Below are 23,368 nucleotides of genomic sequence, written 5' to 3'. Positions count from 1 at the left end.
AATAACAAGTATTGGTGAAGATTTGGAGGAAAAAAAAGGAATCCTTGTACACTATTAGTGGAAATCCAAATTGATACAGCCACTGTGGAAAACAGTATGGAGCTTCCTCAAAAATTTAAAAATAAAAATACTATATGATCCAGTAATTCCTCTACTGGATATTTACCCAAAGAAAACAAAAACTCTAATTTGAAAAGATATATGCACTATGTTTATTATAGCATTATTAACAATAGCCAAGATATGAAAGCAACCCGAGTGTGCATTGATAAATGAATGGATAAAGAAGATGGGGTATATATATATATATATATATATATGTATGTATGTATGTGTACGTGTGTGCGTATACATACATACATACATACATACATATATACACACAATGGAATATTACTCAGCCATTAAACAGAATGAAATCTTGCCATTTGCAACAACATGGATGGACCTAGAAAGTACAATGCTAACTGAAATAAGTCAGAAACCACACGATTTCAGTCCTATGTAGAATTTAAGAAAACAAATGAACAATAAAAAAAACAACAAACAAAAGCCTCTTAAATACAGAGATTGAACAGGTGGTTGCCAGAGGGGAAGTAGGTGGGGAGATGGGTGAAATAAAGGGGCCTAAGTGGTACAAACTTCCAGTTAAAAAATAAAATAAAATTGTATTTTATTTTATTATTATTGATTAATTAATTTATTCTTTATTATTATAAAAAATAAGATAAATAAAATTTCATGGACATGAAAAGTACAGCATAGGGAATATAGTCAGTAAGATTATAAAATGGTATTTGGAGACGGATGATGACTTCACTGGATGAGCACTGAGTAATAGAGATTCAATAGAGATATTGAATCATCATGTTGTACATCTGAAACTAATAACACTGTATGTGAATTATACTTCAGTAAGAAAAATGTGTACTCACCAATTAGTAAAGCACATGTATACAACAGTCATTTATGATAAAAAGTCTCAACAAGTAGGCTTGGAGGGAACACACTTCAACATAATGAAGGCCATATACAAAAAAACCCACAGCTAACATCATACTCAATGGTGAAAACAGAACTTTTCCTCTAAGATCAGGAGCAAAACAAGGATATCCACTCTCATCACTTTTATTCAACATAGTACAGGAAGTCCTAGCTGCAGCAATCAGACAAAAAAAAAGAAATAAGGCATTTATATTGGTGAAGAAGTAGTAAAACTGTCACTATTTGCAGATAACATCATAATGAATATATAGAAAACCCTAAAGATTCCACACACACACAAAAATCTAGAACTGATTAATGAATTCAGAAAACAAATGAACAATAAAAACATGTTTCCTAGGAAGACATCCATCTCCTGACTCTTGAAAGAAGAGACCATTACCACTGGTGTCAATAACCCTTGGCATCGCTTTCAGGTAGTTCAGGTCTCATACAATTGCAGTGAAAACAAGCATCTTTTAGTAACAGACTCTTGAAAGTACACGTACTGCTTTCTTAAAGCCGGAGGCAAGAAAGACAGTGGTCCCCTGAGCTATGAAGGTCTTTTATTGATAAAATTATGCCTATTAAAGTAACAGCAACCTCCCTGTTTCTTCAGCTGGCAACCCAACCAAAAATAAACTTGCCCTACTTTTCCAGTATGTTTCACATTGAGAGGAATGGTGGTGGCACCTGCTCAGGGGTCAACGCCATATTGAATGTCATTTACTGTTCAAATCAGCTGCAGTGAAATTAACCTCTGTATACTCCCTAACCACTTACCTCCTGCATCTAGCAGTCCCCCTGGTGATGAATATCTCACTCATGGGTAGCTTTATAGCAGGGATTAAAAGACGGTTGATACCCAGGAGAGACTATGGACTCCGAGAAACAAACTGAGGGTTCTAGAGGGGAGGGGGTGGGGGGATGGGTTAGCCTGGTGATGGGTATTGAGGAGGGCACGTTCTGCATGGAGCACTGGGTGTTATATGCAAACAATGAATCGTGGAACACTACATCAAAAACTAATGATGTAATGTATGATGATTAACATAACATAATAAAAAAAAAAGAAGAAGATAGCAGGAGGGGAAGAATGAAGGGGGGGAAATCAGAGGGGGAGACGAACCATGAGAGACGATGGACTCTGAGAAACAAACTGAGGGTTCTAGAGGGGAGGGGGTGGGGAGATGGGTTAGCCTTGTGATGGGTATTGAGGAGGGCACGTATTGAATGGAGCACTGGGTGTTACACGCCAACAATGAATCATGGAACACTACATCAAAAGCTAATGATGTAATGTATGGGGATTAATATAACATAATAAAAAAAAAAGAAGAAGAAGATAGCAGGAGGGGAAGAATGAAGGGTGGGAAATCAGAGGGGGAGACGAACCATGAGAGACGATGGACTCTGAGAAACAAACTGAGGGTTCTAGACGGGGGGGGATGGGAGGACGGGTTAGCCTGGTGATGGGTATTAAAGAGGGCACGTTCTGCATGGAGCACTGGGTGTTATACGCCAACAATGAATCATGGGACACTACATCAAAAACGAATGATGTAATGTATGGTGATTAACATAACATAATAAAAAAAAAGGTTGATACTACAAGTCAAAATATCTAATAATCCAAATGCAAAGAGGCCAAAATGGCTGCCAGATAACTAGGAAAGACTTGGTATCAGCCAATACAGGCAAGATTCCAGGTGAATTGGTTTGTGTAATCCTATCTTGTGTGTGTGTGTGTGAGATGAGAAAAAAAAAAAACACATTAGAAACAAAATCTAAATATTTAGGATTCATTCCTAGGTCTACCTTTATGAGGTATATGACTTTGGGGGTATCCTGTGACCTTTCAGAAGAGTTTACTTTCCTCATTTAAAACAGGCATAATAAGACATGTCTTTGAAACCACAACTACAGACCATTGTGATGTGTCACGCAGGGACACAGGATATTTCTGTAAGGACATCACTGTATGTTTTTTGAGTGAGAGATGGAATGGATAGTAGATTAGCTAGAGCGATTCAATGTATAGGTAACAACAGACCATCTCATCTTTGCCGCAATGTGAAGTCAGTATTTCAGAGGTAGTAATCTCTCACATAAATGTAGTTTGTATGACTACTACATCAGAAAAGCATAGGACAATAACAAAATCCTTTGTACAGCTTTATTTTTCCTCCTTCCCATGTCTTCTTCTTCTTTTTATTTATTAGTACGTGAGCTTGTGTATAGGAACGTATTTTATGTGCAGATATTTTCCTTTATGTGTTTGAAATAGGAGAAAGGTTAAAAGCTGCTGTTCTTTCTTTCCCAGATTTTATTTATTTATTTGAGAGAGAAAGAGCAGGAGCAGGGGGGGAGGAGGCAGAGGGAGAAGCAGGCTCCCAGCTGAGCGGGGAGCCTGACTCAGGGCTCCATCCCAGGACCCTGAGATCATGACCTGAGCCAGAGGCAGTTGCTTAACCATCTGAGCCACCCGGGTGCTGTTCTAAAGACATACAAAATTTAAAGGCAGTAATAAGTAAGAAAACTTTGTGAAGCATGATTCATGGTATATTGCACTCTTTTATAATTTGATAAATTCCCAGAATCACTGACATGTTTCCTAGGAAGAAAAAGTAGAAAATTTAAAAAGATTTCTGTTCTAAATACAATAATTTTACAGTTTCTTTTTCTGTAAGGTAAACAGTACTGCTTTATATGCTCCTAATATATCACATCCTATTTTTAAAGTTTTAGTTACAACACTCAATTTTGATAATTTAAGATATTTTCCTTGGTATAGTCATCTATCATCTCATTCCAAGTGCTTACATTGGGAGACTGCATGTTTTCTTAGTGTCTGAGGATATTGTAAAAACACCTTCAATCAATATCTAGAATATGATTCCTTTCTATGTAACATTTTAAAATAATTTGTTTATTTAGGGCTATATTATTTCCTGGGAACAATTTTTGGAGCATGCCCATGAAAATTAGGCTGCATTAAGATGAGCTGGGAAAACAATGAGACGCTAATGCTAGTAGAATCACTGTTCTTAGCCTGAACACTCTTTTTAAAGAAGTCTTTAAAAATTCACAGGAAGCTTGGGAATGCATTACTTTGCTCTCCAAAAGAGAAGATAATGGGGAATTCTGTGGTGAGGTTTTGGGGAGAGCAAATACAAAAGTACACCTTTGACATTGAGAAGTCTATAGTCGCGACTAGAGTTTTCTTCTTTTGACTTTTGTCACCAGTGGGAAATGAGAAAGGGAAATGAAAGCCTTTTCTTTGATTAGTCAGAGGATGCTCAAGGGAAGTGCTAACCGGTGAGGGAAGCTCCATACAGAGGTATTGAGGCCAGGCCAGACTGAGGCCCTTGAGACACCCAGGGTCACGTCCAGGTCCAGGAAAGCAGTTTATCTCAGAGGACCAGTCAACGTCTGTAAGACATTAAATGTGTAAGAGCAAATCCCTAATGGAGATACCACTGATTTATAATAGTTTTTTTAAAAGCTTGCAATATACAGTTCTCTTAAACAGTTTTCAAAATATTATGTTTGGTGTTTTCAAAATAAAAATTGATCTCAGAAAGCAAATAACTATCCCGGATAACTTTGGTGGAGATCCCTACTGCCTGAACTTTTTATTCCTTTAAATGTTCATAAATCTTTTAAGGTTGATACTACAAGTTAAAATAGCTAATATTCCAAGGTTAAGAATGATGGCAGTTCCTTTGCTTATGAAGCCAGAGAAAAACTGTTTTGGTCAAATGGCAGCTTTGATTTTATACCAAAACAAAACCATGCTCTGAACCCTGGGTCTGCTAAAGTTCTAATCAGAATGCATTTTCAGTCATAAGGCATGCACTTAAGCGAGTTGAGGGCAAGGAGAAGACCAGGATATATATTATATATTATATATATGCATAATACATAATATATATATTAGACTTGTGACTACTTCAAAACCCTTTTTCTACTTTGATTGTTGCAGTGTGATGGAACAGATCTCACTCCAAAGATTCAGGAACTGAAGTTCCAGTGTATAGTATTTTTAAATATACCCAGGTAAGCTCTGTTCATCCTTTTTCTTTGGTTTGGTGTGAACTCCGTTTGACTTGAGGTTATCGGGTTTCATTATAGAAAATGTCCAGGGTACAAACAGTGAAAGTAAGTTATCTTACTGGCTCATTAGGGGTTTCCAGGTCTGATCATTTTGTTCTCCTCCTCAGTTTGTTTAGTGTTCTGGGTGGTGGGTGGGTGGTTTTTATACGATGTGGCATGCGTGGTATACACTTATCCATTGTTAAGAAACACAGGCGCTCCTATTTACTGGAACATTTTAATATAATTCTCATTTACTGATTCCCTCTCCCTCCCAAGAATAATAGACTTGAATAAAGCCCTGTTCTCAGTTTCCCAAAAGCTGTTAGGAAACCATCCAACCTGATTTTAGCATGGAACTCATTCAAAATTGCTGCTAGATGATTGCTTTGAAAAAATAGGATCAATTAGAGTAGCATTTTCTAGCCAGGATGTCAACTCTCTTTGGTGCTATTATGTACCTTAGGAGAAAGGGATATTTAAGATTAACTAGACTCAAAATAAGCACATTATCTCAGTGGTACAAAATTAGAGTCTGGGCTCCCAAGCCAAGATTTTGGAGGGGATGAATCTATGACCCTTTGTTATTTGCAAACCACACGACTCAAGACACAAAATCTGCAGATAGGTTCTATTTAGACTGAATTTAATTGAAATGAGAATTGTATGTAAACCTATGGCTAGGAAAACATAGTCTCCTGATTACTTTTGGCAGTACTCAGTATAGTCACCTACAATCCTATTCCAGAAGGATTTTCATCTTCATTATTTCCATAAAAGACCTAGATTCTCAGGAAACATTATTTTCTCAGGAAACATTAGCTTCTTTAATTTTTTTTTCTCTGTTTTTCTTCTTGCTCCCCATCTCTCCATTCCTTTTCCAATTTCCTTTACTTCTCCTTCTTTTTCTTCATCTCTTATCTTTTCCTCATACCTTTCTCCTCTTCCTCAGCTACCTTTCTCTGCTTACCTTCCCGGTGGTTATTTATTATCTTAGTTATGCACATAATGACCACTGTGTACCCACCTCAGTTTCTTGGCCCTTTTCTGCTGGGATGCAATGTCTTCCTCCAAGACCAAATTCTGGAACCGCCTATGGGTAACTCACAGCATGTCATAGAAAACAGACATAATGGATCACTGAGTGAGAAATGTTAATAAATAATGAGTTAGGGGATAGTTGGGCACCAAGAGATGCTTGTGTTATAAAATTGTGGCCCATTTTCACAGATGGATATTTGGAAATGATAAGACCATTTTCTTTTCTATCAGAGGTATGTACCAAGAACAGAAAACTGATCTTAGGTGAGATACATGTTGGATCTCACTGTAAGGTAATACCTTATGACAATTGTGAGAGCGATGGAATAAATTTAATTCTGTTTTTAATCTTATCTTGCAGATATTGTGCTGGCACAATGCCCTGGGGGAACCCAGGAGATCACCATGATTTTGAACCTCAGCGTCACGATGATGGTTATATTGAAGTCATTGGGTTCACTATGGCCTCTTTGGTGAGCAATGCAATATTTTATTGAAATGAAATACATTTTAGTTCCAGAGTTTATTCATCTCATAGATTTTTGGTTTTTGGCCTTTAATTTTCTCTCCTATTTTACCAATTTATAAAGTTACGAAGTATAGAATTGCTTGGGGAAAACAAGAACAGAAGATAATTCTTTATGTCACTCAGGAAATTGATGCACAACTGATTGAATTTCAAAAATAAATATTATTTGTTAATTTTCCTGATTAATTTTCTACCAGAATGAAATGCAACATTTTTATGGAAATTAGAGAGCATTATGCCCCAGAAATACCTCAGCACTAATGCAGAAACCTTGCCATTTGATACCTTTCTGTTTCACTGAGGACCTACCTTTGTTTAGGTAGAAAGGAGGGTGGTCATTTGCATTCATCTTTATCTTGCCTGCTTAAGAATGAGGTGGATATCTCCATTATCACAAAATACCTGAATAAAGAAAGACATCATTATTGTGACAATGATGAATATTCATTTGCTATAGCGTTGAAATCACCTTTGCATTTTAATTTTGTTTGTTTGCATTAAATTGTGAATTATAGCATAAGGGCAATTTCAAGCAGGTTTTTTTTATTTTATTTTTATTTTTTATTATTATGTTATGTTAATCACCATACATTACATCATTAGTTTTTGATGTAGTGGTCCATGATTCATTATTTGCGTATAACACCCAGTGCTCCATGCAGAACATGCCCTCTTTAATACCCATCACCAGGCTAACCCATCCTCCCACCCCCCTTCCCCTCTCGAACCCTCAGTTTGTTTTTCAGAGTCCATCGTCTCTCATGGTTCGTCTACCCCTCCGATTTCCCCCGCTTCATTCTTCCCCTCCTGCTACCTTCTTCTTCTTTTTTTTTTAAACATATAATATATTATTTGGTTCAGAGGTACTGATCTGTGATTCAACAGTCTTGAACACTTCACAGCGCTCACCATAGCACATACCCTCCCCAATGTCTATCACCCAGGCACCCCATCCCTCCCACCCCCCACCACTCCAGCTACCCTCAGTTTGTTTCCTGAGATTAAGAATTCCTCATATCAGTGAGGTCATATGATACATGTCTTTCTCTGATTGACTTATTTCACTCAGCATAACTTACCCTCCAGTTCCATCCACGTCATTGCAAATGGCAAGATCTCATTCCTTTTGATGGCTGCATAATATTCCATTGTATATATATACCACATCTTCTTTATCCATTCATCTGTCGATGGACATCTTGGCTCTTTCCACAGTTTGGCTATTGTGGACATTGCTGCTATAAACATCGGGGTGCATGTACCCCTTCGGATCCCTACATTTGTATCTTTGGGGTAAATACCCAGTAGTGCAATTGCTGGATCATATGGTAGCTCTATTTTCAACTTTTTGAAGAACCTGTTTCCCAGAGTGGCTGCACCAGCTTGCATTCCCACCAACAGTGTAGGAGGGTTCCCCTTTCTCTGCATCCCCATCAACATCTATTGTTTCCTGACTTGTTAATTTTAGCCATTCTGACTGGTGTGAGGTTTTGATTTGGGTTTCCCTGATGCCGAGCGATGTTGAGCACTTTTTCATGTGTCTGTTGGCCATTTGGATGTCTTCTTTGGAAAAATGTCTGTTCATGTCTTCTGCCCATTTCTTGATTGGATCATTTATTCTTTGGGTGTTGAGTTTCAGAAGTTCTTTATAGATTTTGGATACTAGCCCTTTATCTGATATGTCATTTGCAAATATCTTCTCCCATTCTGTCGGTTGTTTTTTGGTTTTGTTGACTGTTTCTTTTGCTGTGCAAAAGCTTTTTATCTTGATGGGGTCCCAATAGTTCATTTTTGCCCTTGCTTCCCTTGCCTTTGGAGATGTTTCTAGGAAGAAGTTGCTGTGGCTGAGGTTGAAGAGGTTGCTGCCGGTGTTCTCCTTTAGGATGTTGATGGACTCCTGTCTCACATTTAGGTCTCTCAACCATTTTGAGTCTATTTTTGTGTGTGGTGTAAGGAAATGGTCCAGTTTCATTCTTCTGCATGTGGCTGTCCAATTTTCCCAACACCATTTGTTGAAGAGACTGTCTTTTTTCCATTGACATTCTTTCCTGCTTTGTCGAAGATTAGTTGACCATAGAGTTGAGGGTCCATTTCTGGGCTCTCTATTCTTTTCCACTGATCTATGTGTCTGTTTTTGTGCCAGTACCATACTGTCTTGATGATGACAGCTTTGTAATAGAGCTGGAAGTCCGGAATTGTGATGCCGCCAGCTTTATTTTTCTTTTTCAACATTCCTCTGGCTATTCAGGGTCTTTTCTGGTTCCATACAAATTTTAGGATTATTTGTTCCATTTCTTTGAAAAAAGTGGATGGTATTTTGATGGGGCTTGTTTGAATGTGTACATTGCTCTAGGTAGCATTGACATCTTCACAAAATTTGTTCTTCCAATCCATGAGCATGGAACGTTTTTCCATTTCTTTGTGTCTTCCTCAATTTCTTTCATGAGTATTTTATAGTTTTCTGAGTACAGATTCTTTGCCTCTTTGGTTAGATTTATTCCTAGGTTTCCTATGGTTTTGGGTGCAATTGTAAATGGGATCGACTGCTTAATTTCTCTATCTTCTGTCTTGCTGTTGGTGTATAGGAATGCCACTGATTTCTGTGCATTGATTTTCTATCCTGCCACTTTACTGAATTCCTGTATGAGTTCTAGCAGTTTTGGGGTGGAGTCTTTTGGGTTTTCCACATAAAGTATCATATCATCTGCAAACAGTGCGAGTTTTACTTCTTCTTTGCCAATTCAGATGCCTTTTATTTCTTTTTGTTGTCTGATTGCTGTGGCTAGGACTTCTAATACTATGTTGAATAGCAGTGGTGATAGTGGACATCCTTGCCATGTTCCTGACCTTAGGGAGAAAGCTCTCAGTTATTCCCCGTTGAGAACGATATTCGCTGTGGGTTTTTCATAGATGGCTTTTATGATATTGAGGTATGTACCCTCTATCCCTATACTCTGAAGAGTTTTGATCAAGAAAGAATGCTGTACTTTGTCAATTGCTTTTTCTGCATCTGTTGAGAGGATCATATGGTTCTTGTTCTTTCTTTTGTTAATGTATTGTATCACATTGATTGATTTGTGGATGTTGAACCAACCTTGCATCCCAGGGATAAATCCCACGTGGTTGTGGTGAATAATCCTTTTAATGTACTGTTGGATCTTATTGGCTAGTATTTTGGTGAGAATTTTTGCATCCATGTTCATCAGGGATATTGGTCTGTAATTCTCCTTTTTGATGGGGTCTTTGTCTGGTTTGGGGATCAAGGTAACGGTGGCCTCATAAAATGAGTTTGGAAGTTTTCCTTCCATTTCTATTTTTTGGAACAGTTTCAGAAGGATAGGTATTAATTCTTCTTGAAATGTTTGGTAGAATTCCCCTGGGAAGCCATCTGGCCCTGGGCTTTTGTTTGTTGGGAGATTTTTGATGACTGCTTCAATTTCCTGAGTGGTTATAGGTTTGTTCAGGTTTTCTGTTTCTTCCTGGTTCAGTTTTGGTAGTTGATACATCTCTAGGAATGCATCCATTTCTTCCAGATTATCTAATTTGCTGGCATATAGTTGCTCATAATATGTTCTTATAATTGTATTTCTTTGGTGGTGATTGTGATCTCTCCTCTTTCATTCATGATTTTGTTGATTTGGGTCCTTTCTCTTTTCTTTTTGATAAGTCTGGCCAGGGGTTTATCAATCTTGTCAATTCTTTCAAAGAACCAGCTCCTAGTTTCATTGATCTGTTCTACTGTTCTTTTGGTTTCTATTTCAATGATTTCTGCTCTGATCTATTCTTTCTCTTCTCCTGTTGGGTTTAGGCTTTATTTGCTGTTCTTTCTCCAGCTCCTTTAGGTGTAGGGTTAGGTTGTGTATTTGAGACCTTTCTTGTTTCTTGAGAAAGGCTTGTATTGCTATATACTTTCCTCTCAGGACTGCATTTGCTGTATCCCAAAGATTTTGAACAGTTGTGTTTTCATTTTCATTGGTTTCCATGAATTTTTTTAAGTCTTCTTTAATTTCCTGGTTGACCCATTCATTCTTTAGTAGGATGCTCTTTAGCCTCCATGTATTTGAGTTCTTTCTGACTTTCCTCTTGTGATTGAGTTCTAGTTTCAAAGCATTCTGGTCTGAAAATATGCAGGGAATGATCCCAATCTTTTGGTACTGGTTGAGACGTGATTTGTGACCTAGGATGTGATCTATTCTGGAGAATGTTCCATGGGCACTAGAGAAGAATGTGTATTCTGTTGCTTTGGGATGGAATGTTCTGAATATATCTGTGAAGTCCATTTGGTCCAGTGTGTCATTTAAAGTCTTTATTTCCTTGATCTTTTGCTTAGATGATCTGTCCATTTCATTGAGGGGGGTGTTAAAGTCCCCTACTATTATTGTATTGTTGTCGATGTGTTTCTTTGCTTTTGTTATTAATTGGCTTATATAATTGGCTGCTCCCATGTTAGGGACATAGATATTTACAATTGTTAGATCTTCTTGTTGGATAGGCCCTTTAAGTAGGATATAGTGTCCTTCCTCATCTCTTATTACAGTCTTTGGTTTAAAATCTAATTTGTCTGTTATAAGGATTGCCACCCCAGCTTTCTTTTGGTGTCCATTAGCATGGTAAATCGTTTTCCACCCCTTCACTTTCAATCTGGGGGTGTCTCTGGGTCTAAAATGAGTCTCTTGCAGACAGCATATTGATGGGTCTTGTTTTTTTATCCAATCTGATAGCCTGTGTCTTTTGACTGGGGCCTTTAGCCCATTTACATTCAGGGTAACTATTGAAAGATATGAATTTAGTGCCATTGTATTGCCTGTAAGGTGACTGTTACTGTATATTGTCTGTGTTCCTTTCTGGTCTATGTTGCTTTTAGGCTCTCTCTTTGCTCAGAGGACCCCTTTCAATATTTCTTGTAGGGCTGGTTTTATGTTTGCAAATTCCTTTAGTTTTTGTTTGTTCTGGAAGATTTTTATCTCTCCTTCTATTTTCAATGACAGCCTAGCTGGATATAGTATTCTTGGCTGCATATTTTTCTCATTTAGTGCTCTGAATATATCATGCCAGTCCTTTCTGGCCTGCCAGGTCTCTGTGGATAGGTCTGTTGCCAATCTAATGTTTCTACCATTGTAGGTTACATATCTCTTCTCCCGAGCTGCTTTCAGGATTTTCTCTTTGTCTCTGAGACTCGTAAGTTTTACTATTAGATGTCGGGGTGTTGACCTATTTTTATTGATTTTGAGAGGGGTTCTTTGTGCCTCCTGGATTTTGATGCCTGTTTCCTTCCCCAAATGAGGGAAGTTCTCTGCTATAATTTGCTCCATTATACCTTCTGCCCCTCTCTCTCTTTCTTCTTCTTCTGGGATCCCAATTATTCTAATGTTGTTTCGTCTTATGGTATCGCTTATCTCTTGAATTCTGCCCTCGTGATCCAGTAGTTGTTTATCTCTCTTTTTCTCAGCTTCTTTATTTTCCATCATTTGGTCTTCTATATCACTAATTCTCTCTTCTTCCTCATTTATCCTAGCAGTTAGAGCCTCCATTTTTGATTGCACCTCATTAGTAGCCTTTTTGATTTCGACTTGGTTAGATTTTAGTTCTTTTATTTCTCCAGAAAGGGTTTCTCTAATAACTTCCATGCTTTTTACAAGCCCAGCTAGTATCTTTGAAATCATCATTCTGAACTCTAGTTCTGACAATGTACTAATGTCCATATTGAGTAGGTCCCTGGCAGTTGGTACTGCCTCTTGTTCTTTTTGTTGAGGTGGTTTTTTGTCATTTTGTCCAGAGGATAATAGATGAATGAGAGAACAAAATGCTAACAGGGTAACAACGTCCCCAGAAAATATACACTAAACAAATCAGAAAAGACCTGAAACTGGGGGAAAAGAAAGGGAAAGAAAAAAAAAAGATAAAAACAGAACAAAACAAAACAAAAAAACAGAATATGATTAAATATGATCAGTCTGGTGCTTAGATCAGTGCCACACACTAGATTTTGGGTGTATTTTGGTCTGTTAGAAGAAGGTGCCTCCCAGAATTTTAAAGAAAGAAAAACTTATATATGTACAAAAATAAGGGTTAATATGATGAAGGGATGGAATATGACTGTAAAGATGAAAATTATAAAAGATTTTATAAAAGGAATTATAAGAAGTTGGTTGAACAAAGAAAGAAGAGGATTTAAAAAAAAAAAAGGGAGAGAATGTGATCAGGCAGGAGACTGGAACAAAGCCATACACTAGAGATTTAGGGTATATTTTGATCTGTTAGAAGAAACTGTATCTCAAAATTTTAAAGAGAGAACAACTTATATATATATATATATATGCCAAAAGTAAGGGTAACTACTATGAAGGGATAGCACATGACTCTAAAAATGAAAAATAAAAATGTTTTTTAAAAAAGGGCTTGAGGGCACCTGGGTGGCTCAGTTGGTTGAGCGACTGCCTTCGGCTCAGGTCATGATCCTGGAGTCTCGGGATCGAGTCCCACATCGGGCTCCCTGCTCGGCGGGGAGTCTGCTTCTCCCTCTGACCCTCCTCCCTCTCGTGCTCTCTGTCTCTCATTCTCTCTGTCTCAAATAAATAAATAAAAAATAAAAAAAATCTTTAAAAAAGGGCTTGATAAGATGTTGGTTGAAAAAGGGAAAAAGAAAAATTTTAAAAAAAAGACACTTAAAAAAATTAACTTTGAAAGACTAAAGAATCATGGTAAAAAAGCCATGGATTCTATGTGCAGTCTTCCCCTAGCACTCGAGTTCTGCCGTTCTCATTGATCGTAAACTTGGTCTTGGCTGGCTGTTCTTGCTGATCTTCTGGGGGAGGGGCCTGTTGCTGTGGTTTCCAAATGTCTTTGCTGGAGGTGGAATTGCCCCGCCCTTGCCCAGTCCGGGCTAAGTAATCTGCTCGGGTTTGCTCTCGGGAGCTTTTGTTCCCTGCAAGCTTTCCGTACAGCTTTGGAGGACGAGAGTGAAAATGGCGGCCTCCCAATCTCCGCCCTGGAGGAGCCAAGAACTCAGGGCCCCGCTCCTCAGTGCGCCCCCAGAGAAAAGCAGTCAATCACTCCCATCTCCCCGGTCTCCAGCTGCACTCCGTGCTCACCCAGCCTGTGACCGAGCATTTCTATCTCTGGCACCCGACCCCGTGTGGAGTCTCCAAACCCAGCAGATCCCTGTGGTGCACTCCCGCGCCGCTCCTCCCGGGGGAGGAAGGGGAGTCTCCCTGGATCTACTGCTTGTTGGGTCCCTGCTGGAGGAGCAGTGGCCCGACTGTGCCCCGGATCACGGTTTATGGCAACCCCGAGCTGAGAGCCTGCGCCTCGGCTCTGTCTCTGCAGCTGGCTTCCCCGCTCCGATACCTGGGAACTCTGCCACACTCAGGCACCCCCGGTCTTCCTGTGACCCCAAGGGTCCTGAGACCACACTGTCCCATGAGGGTTCCACCCCCCGCTTAGCCACTGGAGTGACGTCCCTCAGCAGAGCCGACTTCTAAAAGTTCCGATTTGGTGCTCCGCGGCTCTGTCACTTGCCAGAAGCGGCCGATGGACGCCCACTCCCCCGCTGTCTATCCTCCCAAGTATCGCCTCGGATTCACTTCTCCTCACGTCCTACCTTCCAAAGAGTTGTTGCTATTCTTTTCTTCGATCTCCTGTTGAGTTCATAGGTGTTCAGAATGGTTTGATCCCTATCCAGTTGAATTCCTGGGACCAGACAAAATCCAGGTCTCCTACTCCTCTGCCATCTTGCTCCTACATCCATAAGGTCTCATTCTAAGGTACTGGGGGTTAGGACGGCAATATATCTCTTTGAGGGACACAATCCAACCCGGAACAAGGGGTTGTTGGAGGACTGGGATAAAAGGGTGTCAATACAGAGTGGAGGCTAGTGCCCGGAGTCCCTCTTGCCCAGCGCAGACTGAAACAAACCCCCTCGAGCAGGTTTTAGCTATGTATTTCAACTTATTATTGAATGATGAGGAAACCAATTAAAAATTATGCTTATCATCTTATCTGGTGTAAATCAGGCCACCCTATCAGGTTATAAAATGAATTAAAAAATTAAAATCTCCTTGCAACCCATGGTTAGCACTTGGTTTGTGCTACACCTTATGCTTGAAGGTAAGAAGGTTGCATTTCTTCCTCTAAACAAGCCAGAGCAGCTCTCTTCGTCACTTATCCTGTGGATTCCTACTGACTTTTCCTCAATCACCTTGGGTTACTGAGATCAGAGAGAATAGCCTCTTGTGATTGTAGCAAATGTCCATCACCTGAGATGGCGATGCTGCTCATGAAATCTGCCCTCTCTGGGACAAAATGATTGTTAAGTGTCGAAGATTGGTCTGGGATTGATCTAATTTTCAGGTTGTAGCTCATGTCCTGCTCTTTTTCTCCAAAGGTCTGTGTGCTAATTACAGGCAAAGACTCAGCTGAGAGCAAATGTAGGAATAAACTCAAGAAGGATGCATGCAAGGAAGAATTCTTGGAAGCAACCAAAAAAGGTTCAAATCTGGCCACATGTGTTTTACTCATTCATTTATTCATGGATTCAGTAACATTTATTGAATGTTTACCAGTGTGCCAGAGCTTCCTACTCCTGACTATGTGGCAGAAGACTGTCAGGGAATGTGGAAGAGAAGTTGATCCTTCACCTAGGCTTGGGCGGGGGGGGGGGGCGGGGGAGAGGGGGAGCAAAGAGAATATTAGATTCTTCCGCATTGCTCTCAGGATCAAAATCGAAATGTAGGCCTGCAAGACTGAGTTTCTCTCTGGTTCTCTAAGCCTTTCCACTGCCCTCTTTGCTTTCTAGCTCAAGTAGCCCCTCAAGTCAAGCTTAGCTTGGAACATATCTTGCTGCTTTTGCACCACAGGACCGTTGCACATGCTTTTTCTCTCTAAAATGTTCTTTGACTCTCCATCTTCTATAACTTCTCAGCCCATGTCTATGTCAGGTCCTTTTTAGAGTCTTGCTTGGGTTATTTTTGTTGACAATTGCACAGTGTCTGGACATGAAAGAGATAGCAGACTGACACTGAATAACTGGAGGAGAGTTTGTGGAGGGACTTGACAAATAGTGAACTAGGTTTATGAGAAGGAATGATGGATGGTGGCGTATTCCTGAGCTGAAGGTGCAGAGGTAACGAAGCGGTCACCTGCACCAGAAGAAGGACTGTTTGGGAAGGACCACCTGATAGGGGTAGTGTTTGCTAAGTGGAAGCAGTGAGCCAGTGCCAACCCGTCAGGGAGGGAGCCAGAGCCCTAGATATAGTTACCTTACTCTTCTTGGCCCGATAGATCTTCCACTGGTGCCTCCCTCTGGAGAAGTCTAACCAGAAGCCAGGGGACAAGCAGCTACTGATATACTCTGAGTGGGTCAGGCTCACAGGGCAAGAAGGAGGGCAGGAAAGGATGGAGTGCCAGCCAGGAGTGGCAGGTGGTGGGTACCCATCACTCCGGTGTGTGTCTTCCACACAGCAAAGACTGATACATGTAGTTGGCTTGAGCAAATGTGGCAGAGTGAATGCATTTTGCCAGGAGAAGAAGAGTGGGATTGGGCATTCTATAGAAAGAGAAATTTACATACACTCAGCAGTATGAGGGATCCTAGTCCTCTGTGGGAACTGTAATTCATTTTATGGAGGTGAAAAGTGAGAGTGGTAGGCAAGGACCAGACCATGGAGTGATTACAGGATTCATCTAGAGGTTTTGACTTTATTCCAAGGTCACTGGGGAATTAGTAAAGTGTGCTTTTAAGTAAGTATTTATTATGGGAAAAGTCCAATATAAAAATAGACAATAGATTGAACCCTCACGTGCCGTTACCTAGCTTCTATAATGTTCAACTCATGGGCAATCTTCTATCTGTCCCCACCTATGACCACATCCCTTATATTAATGTGAAGCGTATCTCTGGCATTTTATCAGTTACTTATAAATATTTCTGAATGTGTTTTTAAAAGATAAGACTTCTTTTATGAACACAGCTATATGCCTTATATCTGAAAAAATTAAGACAGTAGCATCTGAATATTACTATTTACTGAGTGCTCAAATTTCCAGTTGTCTTGCAAATGTCCTTTGTTTTCTTGTGCTCTGTGAGTTTGAACCAGGATCCAAGTAAAATTTATTCATTGTAATTGATTAATGTGACTCTTATGTATCTATAGGTTTCTGTCCATCTCTTTAACTTCTTCATTTATTTATTGAAGAAACCAGGCTATTCATCCTGTAAAGTTTCCCTGTGTTTGAATTGTGCTGATAATATTCTGGAAGTGTCAATTAACGTGCTCTTCTCTCTTGCTGTTTCCTTTAAGTTGATAGTTGGATGTAGATACAGCACTTCCATCTCCCCAGCTCCCCCAAATCTACTCTGTGAGTAGTGTTTTCTTCTTCCAAAAGAGGATAGGTAATATCTAGTTGTCTTTCTTTTTTGACTAATAGTCCCTGATGAGCATTGTCTAGATCCAGTGATCATTAGAGGTTGGCAGAGTAGTGATATTCTAATTCTATCCTTTTTCATTGATTAACTGGGGTATTTCTATAAAGAGTAATTTCACCTATTATTTGGCTACTTGGTTACATAATTGGTATAGGGAAAGCAGGATAACGGATTATTTTTATTTATATGTTTTCAAAATAAGTAATTCAATAGCATCTTCTGATGGTGATTGTTGGTTTAAATGGATTTGAGTTTTTTGGACACTTGCCATTCTAAGTTTGGGTCTCTGTACCCTCCCCTCGAATCTGGGTGGGCTTACAAATACTTGGCAAGTCTGGTACAGTGGAAGTGACCCTGGGTAACTTGGGGTTCTGGATCATGAAAGGCCATGTAGCCTATGGGCAATACGGGTCATACTGATGGTCTCTAATTAATAGGAATTTTATAAATTCCAGGTAATATTTGTAATTTAAAATGTCTCCCTGCTTTCATTCATTTAGTGTCAGTCATAAATATTTATTGAACATTTATTGAACCCACAAATACTTACTGAATTCAGAAATGGCACTCTGCTACATAAAACAGTTATGAAATGGACCCAGAGACAAGCCCTGTCCTCAGGGTGCCCACAGTTCAGTGTTATGGGAGGATGTGAAAAACACAAGCAATTGCGGTCTGGCATCATAAATTCTAGGAGAAAGGCATGTGTGGAGATAAGAAGAAGAATTGAAACCAAACAGTATTTATAAAATGGGGAAATCAGCAAAAATTACGCAGAAGAGTCAGGAGTGCTTACAGATGCAATTGTGAGCGTCCGTTCTGTGGGAGACTCGCCTGAGAGAGCATGGTATCCTAGAGCACTCATGGTGGCTCAGTGATGACACAGATGGGGAAGAAAGACACTGGTGTGGAGAAAGGAGAGGACAGGAACAGTTTTTTTGTAACTGTGAAGCAGGAAGGTTGGCAGAGATGGAATGAGACAGAATCAGAATGGTGGTTTAGAAAGATTGCCTGGATGTCTGGGTGGAAGGTGACCAGAATCTCTCCTGCTGGAGGCCCAGAGACAAAGCAAGATGTTGGTACCGAAGTCCAGGTGCAGAAATGAGGAGGCCTGGAATCTGGGGAAGAAAGTGGTAATGAAGTTGGGGGGATAGGCAACTTCAAGAGTTATTCAGACACGGTGACTTATTTTGAAGGGTGAAAAAGGAGTATACATGAATCCTGGCTGGCTAGCAGAGGCCATTAGGTAAATGGTGAATACGTTAGAGATGGGGGGAATATAAAAGAAAGATAATATTGCCAAAAAATGAATTGTGGTTTTTTTTTACCATATTTTAAAATTTTATTTTAATTCCAGTCTAGTTAATATACAGTGTTGTTAGTTTCAGATGGACAATATAGTGATTTAACAGTTCTATATATTGTGATTTAACAGGTCTATATATTGTGATATATAGATATATAGTGATTTAACAGTTCTATATATTACCCAGTGCTCAATTTATGTAAGTTAAATTTGAAACCCCTGTAAGGCATCTAGGGAGATAGAGGCAACTTGAAATACATGTTTAGAGCTCACGGGATCCTTCCAGGTTGGGAGAGAAGGTTTTGGGGGTCTATCAGATCTCCTTCTCTCCCATCCCATCATTGGTAGGAAAAGGAAAAGAATAATAGTTGATGGAAGCTGGTGAAGAGAAAATGGAATACTAAAATTATGTCAATTATTTTTTCTCTTTATATATGAATCATGTAAAAATGCGTAGCAGCTCGCATCAAATGTGGATCTCAGATTCTAATGACTTTAGATTGCTTCCAAGATTAAAAAAAATTCTACTTCAAGAAAGCAGAGTTAAATGTAGTGTATACTGCACAGTTTTGAACGTCCTATGCTCTCTGAAGAATATGGGCATATGTTTCTCTATTTTCATTCACATCTTACCTGACTTCTCATATAACAGTACACTATTGTTCTAGAAGAAAGAATTTCATTTCCAGGACTTGGGTTTCATGTTTCTTGAAACTAGACTCTTTATCTTTTGATTGCAAATTTCAAAACAGTAGTCTTCAATTCATTTCCCTGGTTGAAATGCATTCCTACAAATTAAGATGATTCTTCGCTGGGTGCTTGGTAACCTGATTACCTTTTTTTTTTTTTTTTTAAGATTTTGTTTATTTATTTTAGAGAGAGTGTGTGAGCAAGTGGGGTGAGGGGCAGAGGGGGAGGGAGAGGAAGAAGGAGAGAGAATCTGAAGCAGACTCTCTGCTGAGGACAAGCCTGACAGGGGCTCACGGGCTCAATCTCACCACCATGAGATCATGACCTGAGCCGAAAACAAGAATCAGGCACTTAACCAACTGAGCCACCCAGGCGCCCCCTGATTACCTTTTTGGATTCTTTGCAGACCATAATGAGACACTGTAATTTGTATTTATTTCTGCCACAATTTTTTGCCTTCATGGTTTTGAAGGTCTTTTCATGTTGAGTCTGTTTCTAAGTAATCTAAAACTCTTTAAGACAGTCCAAAGCATTATACAGATTGAGGCATTGGTCACCAAATTTGCTATGCAGTATGAAATCCAGAGATCTCAGTCTCCTAAACTTTAAAGAAACTAGAGCCAGTTTTCTTTATGTTAATTGAAATTAAAATATGTAAGCTCTTTTATAATTATGAATTAGAAAAGCTAAATGTTATTTGGTGAGAAAAATCACATGGAGAAATTCCCAGGGCTGAGGTTTTATACATACCAGAGAGTATATTCCTTATTTTTTTAGGAAAAAATATTAAATGTGTGCTTATTTTGATAGTACACATAAGAACTAAAAGTAAAAATATCAGTTGTAAATGATCTGTAACTATTTATATTTTGATGTGTTTTCTTCCAATTGCTTTATTTCTGTTTTTAAACATATAGGAAATCATAAGTAAAACCCATAGCACAAATGGCTGACTATTCTTTCATATATAAATATCTCAATTTATATAATAATTATTCCTTCTTGAAAAGCTTCCTTTATGAAATGTTGAGGTTTTTGGATGTTTGGTGGTGTAAATAACCCTGTAATAATTGCTCATAAACCTCTGTTCATATTTTAAAATACTTTCCGATGACATATCCCCACAGAAGAAATTACTGTCAATGACATAAATATTTTAAAACCTCTTAATAACAGTTATAAAACTGCTTTCTAGAAATTTTGTTCTGTTTACTTGCCCAACAGCAATGTACATGAATACCTGTTAAGAAGTAATATCCCACAGGTGCTGGAAATGTGTTCACAGATAGAAACAAAAAGCTATTATATTACACCTGATGAAACAGAAGGAGAGATGAGAATAAAATTTCATCCCTAAAAAGAAAGAAAGAAATCATGCCTGTTTTGTCCATCCCATGATGTCCTCTTAAACAGCAAAAAATGAGAGTAAGGACACATTGTTGTTCAACTTTATTGTTACCTTGTGTGGCTTTTTGTTTTTTTGAAGTGTGTTTTTTGCATATTTTGATAGGTTGTTTATCTTTTATTGTTGAATTTCAGGAGTTATTTATATATTCCGAATACAAGTCTTTTGACAGATATATTTAGTGCAAATATATTCTCCGTCTATTCTGATCTTTTTATTTTCTTAGTGTTTGTTTTGACAAGCAGAACTTTAAACATTCTTCTGAATTCCAATTGTATGAGGTAGGCTTATTTCGTGTGAGGGCTTTCCGTGCCCTTCTTAAGAAACCTTGCTCATTCCAAGAAAGGTTGCGAAAATATTCTCCTGTGTTTGATTTTTGAAGATTTATAGTTTTAGCTTTTGTGTATAAGTATTTAATTCAGCCCAAATTAATTTATGTGCATTGTGTAAAGTACATAGCAAGATTCATTTTTAAAAAATACATTTATCCAATTTTTTCCCAGCATTATTTGTTGAGTAGACTTTGCTATAGAATTACCTTAGTGCCTTTGCCCTTCGATTGTATGTGGTTCTATTTCTGGACTCTATCCTGTTTCATTGATTTATTTCTTTATCCTTATGGGAGTACCACACTGTTTTGATTACTATAGCTTCATAGTAAGTCTTCAAACTGGTAATATGAATCATTCCACCTTGCCCTTCTAAGAATGTTTTGGTTATTCTGTCTTTTGCATTTGTATATAAATTTTACAATCAGTTTGACTGTGTTGACAAAAAAAAAAAAAAACTGCTAGGATTTTAATTGGGATTGCTTTGAATCTATAGATTAGGGAGAATTGACCTAGTAACAGTATTTAGTGTTCCAATCTACCAATGTATCTTTCTCCATTTAGCTGTTCTTTCACTTCTCTTAGGAAAGTTTTATAGTTTTATAGTTTCAGCATGGTTTTCAGGTTCTTGCATACCCTTTGCTGATTTTGTTCCTAAGCATTCTATGTTTTCTTCTCCGCTCCCACCAACCCAGGATCGTCCATCATTCCCATCTGACGGCAAGTAGAATAAGGACTTGAGTGGTAAGAAAGAGGATGAGGCATGGAGGAAGATGGAGACAAGTATAGTGTGGAAAGACGCAGGATCTCAAGCCACACCTGTGACATGAAGGAAAGTTGTTGTGGTCTGGGCAACAGGGCAGTAAATGGCAGTACTTAGTTCAGGGGATGTCTTTGTTTTTCTATCGGGGCCCATGCTATCAGAAAGGCAATATTTGAAATTTTCACAAGAGTAATAGATCCTAGATTGAACAGATAACTGAATCTCTGTCACTAATAAATCACCATATTATTACCAGTAAATGATTCCTTCTAGCAAATCACGGGGTTATTTGTGGTTAAGCCTAGAGCACCCTGAGTGATGAAAAATAAGTATTTCTAATGAGCATTTTAAAAATTACCTTTACTCTAACTTGTTCCAAAAATACTGTGGCTATGCTAGCAATAATAGAACTGTCTTTACCCTGAAAAGCTATTTACCGTAATTCCTCTTGTGCCTGCGCAGTGATCTTGGATTGATTTTGAAATGCCAATGGGACAGCTGTTTACATGTTTGTGGTATTGCTGTTGCTGTATTTTTGAGGCTGGGAAGATGACTTAAAAGTGCTCTACAGTACCGTGTATGCCTTCTCATACCAAGGGGTTGGGAAGTATTTAAAACAGTTTTCAGTTCTGTTAAACTCCAAGGAAGAAGTTCTTACCTGGCAGGTTCTGCATTTTTATTTGTGATTGGGCCTAGTCAGAGGTGGCTGAGGGGGAGAAGAAGAAGTGGTATTTCCAGAACAGTGGATGAAGGGATAGAGTTCTCAGCTGAGAAGAACTTGCAGGCAAGGGAAATATATTAGAAAAGTTCTGGACATGAGATGGTGGCTCTAATCTAATTGATTTAAGTGGATCATTTGAGTACAGCCAAGAAAAACTTTCAGCTGAATAACAAAGGATCGGGGAGTAGGCCAAAAAGAATTTTAGTAAATTCTCACTGCATTCTCCTCTGCTTTCTTGTTCTTCCAACTAACTGAATCAAATTGTATGTAAAGCACACAACGGAATGCTTTTAACATTACAGGTGTTCAATAAGTAGTTCTTCTCAGTTTTTATTCTTTTTTCTTTCTGTCCTTTTTGTCTCTTTGTGTTTCTTTCTCTTTGCATTTATAGATAATCAAGTTTCTTTTGTTCAAATTAATGCAAGTACAAAAAAAGAAATTCAGTGCCTCAGATAAATATAAATATCTGGCAACCAAATAAGGCGAGGTTGACTTCACAAATATCGGTTAACAAAGTTTATTCCTCATTCATGGAAACGAGACATATGGAAACAGGTTGATAGTATGTTTTAATCTTTTAGATTTTGAGCAAGTTACAATCTGACTCGTTTTTTTTATATTTATTATAAGCTAATTGATAACTCAAAATACATAATATAACCTTACTGAAAAATTATTTAGCAGTATCTATTCAAGTTAATTATAATCTCAGCTTAATGGCATAGCAATTCTTCTCATTGTATGTACCCAAGAGAGTATCTAACCAAGAGATATTTATAAGAAAGTTTACATCAACAGTAGCTACAAACTGGAAACAACCAAATGTTTACCAGCAGAAGAGCAAATAAATATATTTTGCTATATAGTACTTAAAAATAATGATGAACAAAAGATGTCAGACACAAAAGAGTCATCTACTATGGTTTGTATGAAGTTCAAGTTCAAACAAATTGAATCTATGGTGATAGGAGTGAGAGTATTGGCTGCTAACTGGTTTGTGGGAGGAGTATGAAAAGATTGGGAAGGAGCACGTGGAAAACTATAAATTATCCAAAGCTTGATCTGGATGGTGATTCACATAT

At 38.5% G+C, this 23,368-nt stretch overlaps 1 protein-coding gene across 2 annotated transcripts in view; it reads left to right on the top strand.

Annotated features, from left to right (window-relative positions):
• Positions 1-23,368, top strand: part of DGKI (diacylglycerol kinase iota) — a 431,941-nt gene that overhangs the window by 269,060 nt on the left and 139,513 nt on the right. For both annotated transcript variants that reach the window (XM_021692768.1, XM_044919913.1), the window contains exons 18-19: positions 4,970-5,043; positions 6,482-6,593. In XM_021692768.1, coding sequence (XP_021548443.1) covers positions 4,970-5,043; positions 6,482-6,593 — 186 coding nt within the window. The remainder of the gene's footprint in view (positions 1-4,969; positions 5,044-6,481; positions 6,594-23,368) is intronic.

The sequence above is a fragment of the Neomonachus schauinslandi genome, chromosome 12 (genome assembly GCF_002201575.2).
Source record: "Neomonachus schauinslandi chromosome 12, ASM220157v2, whole genome shotgun sequence".
In the NCBI taxonomy this organism is placed as follows: Eukaryota; Metazoa; Chordata; class Mammalia; order Carnivora; family Phocidae; genus Neomonachus; species Neomonachus schauinslandi.
This window is presented reverse-complemented; position numbering and strand designations above follow the sequence as displayed.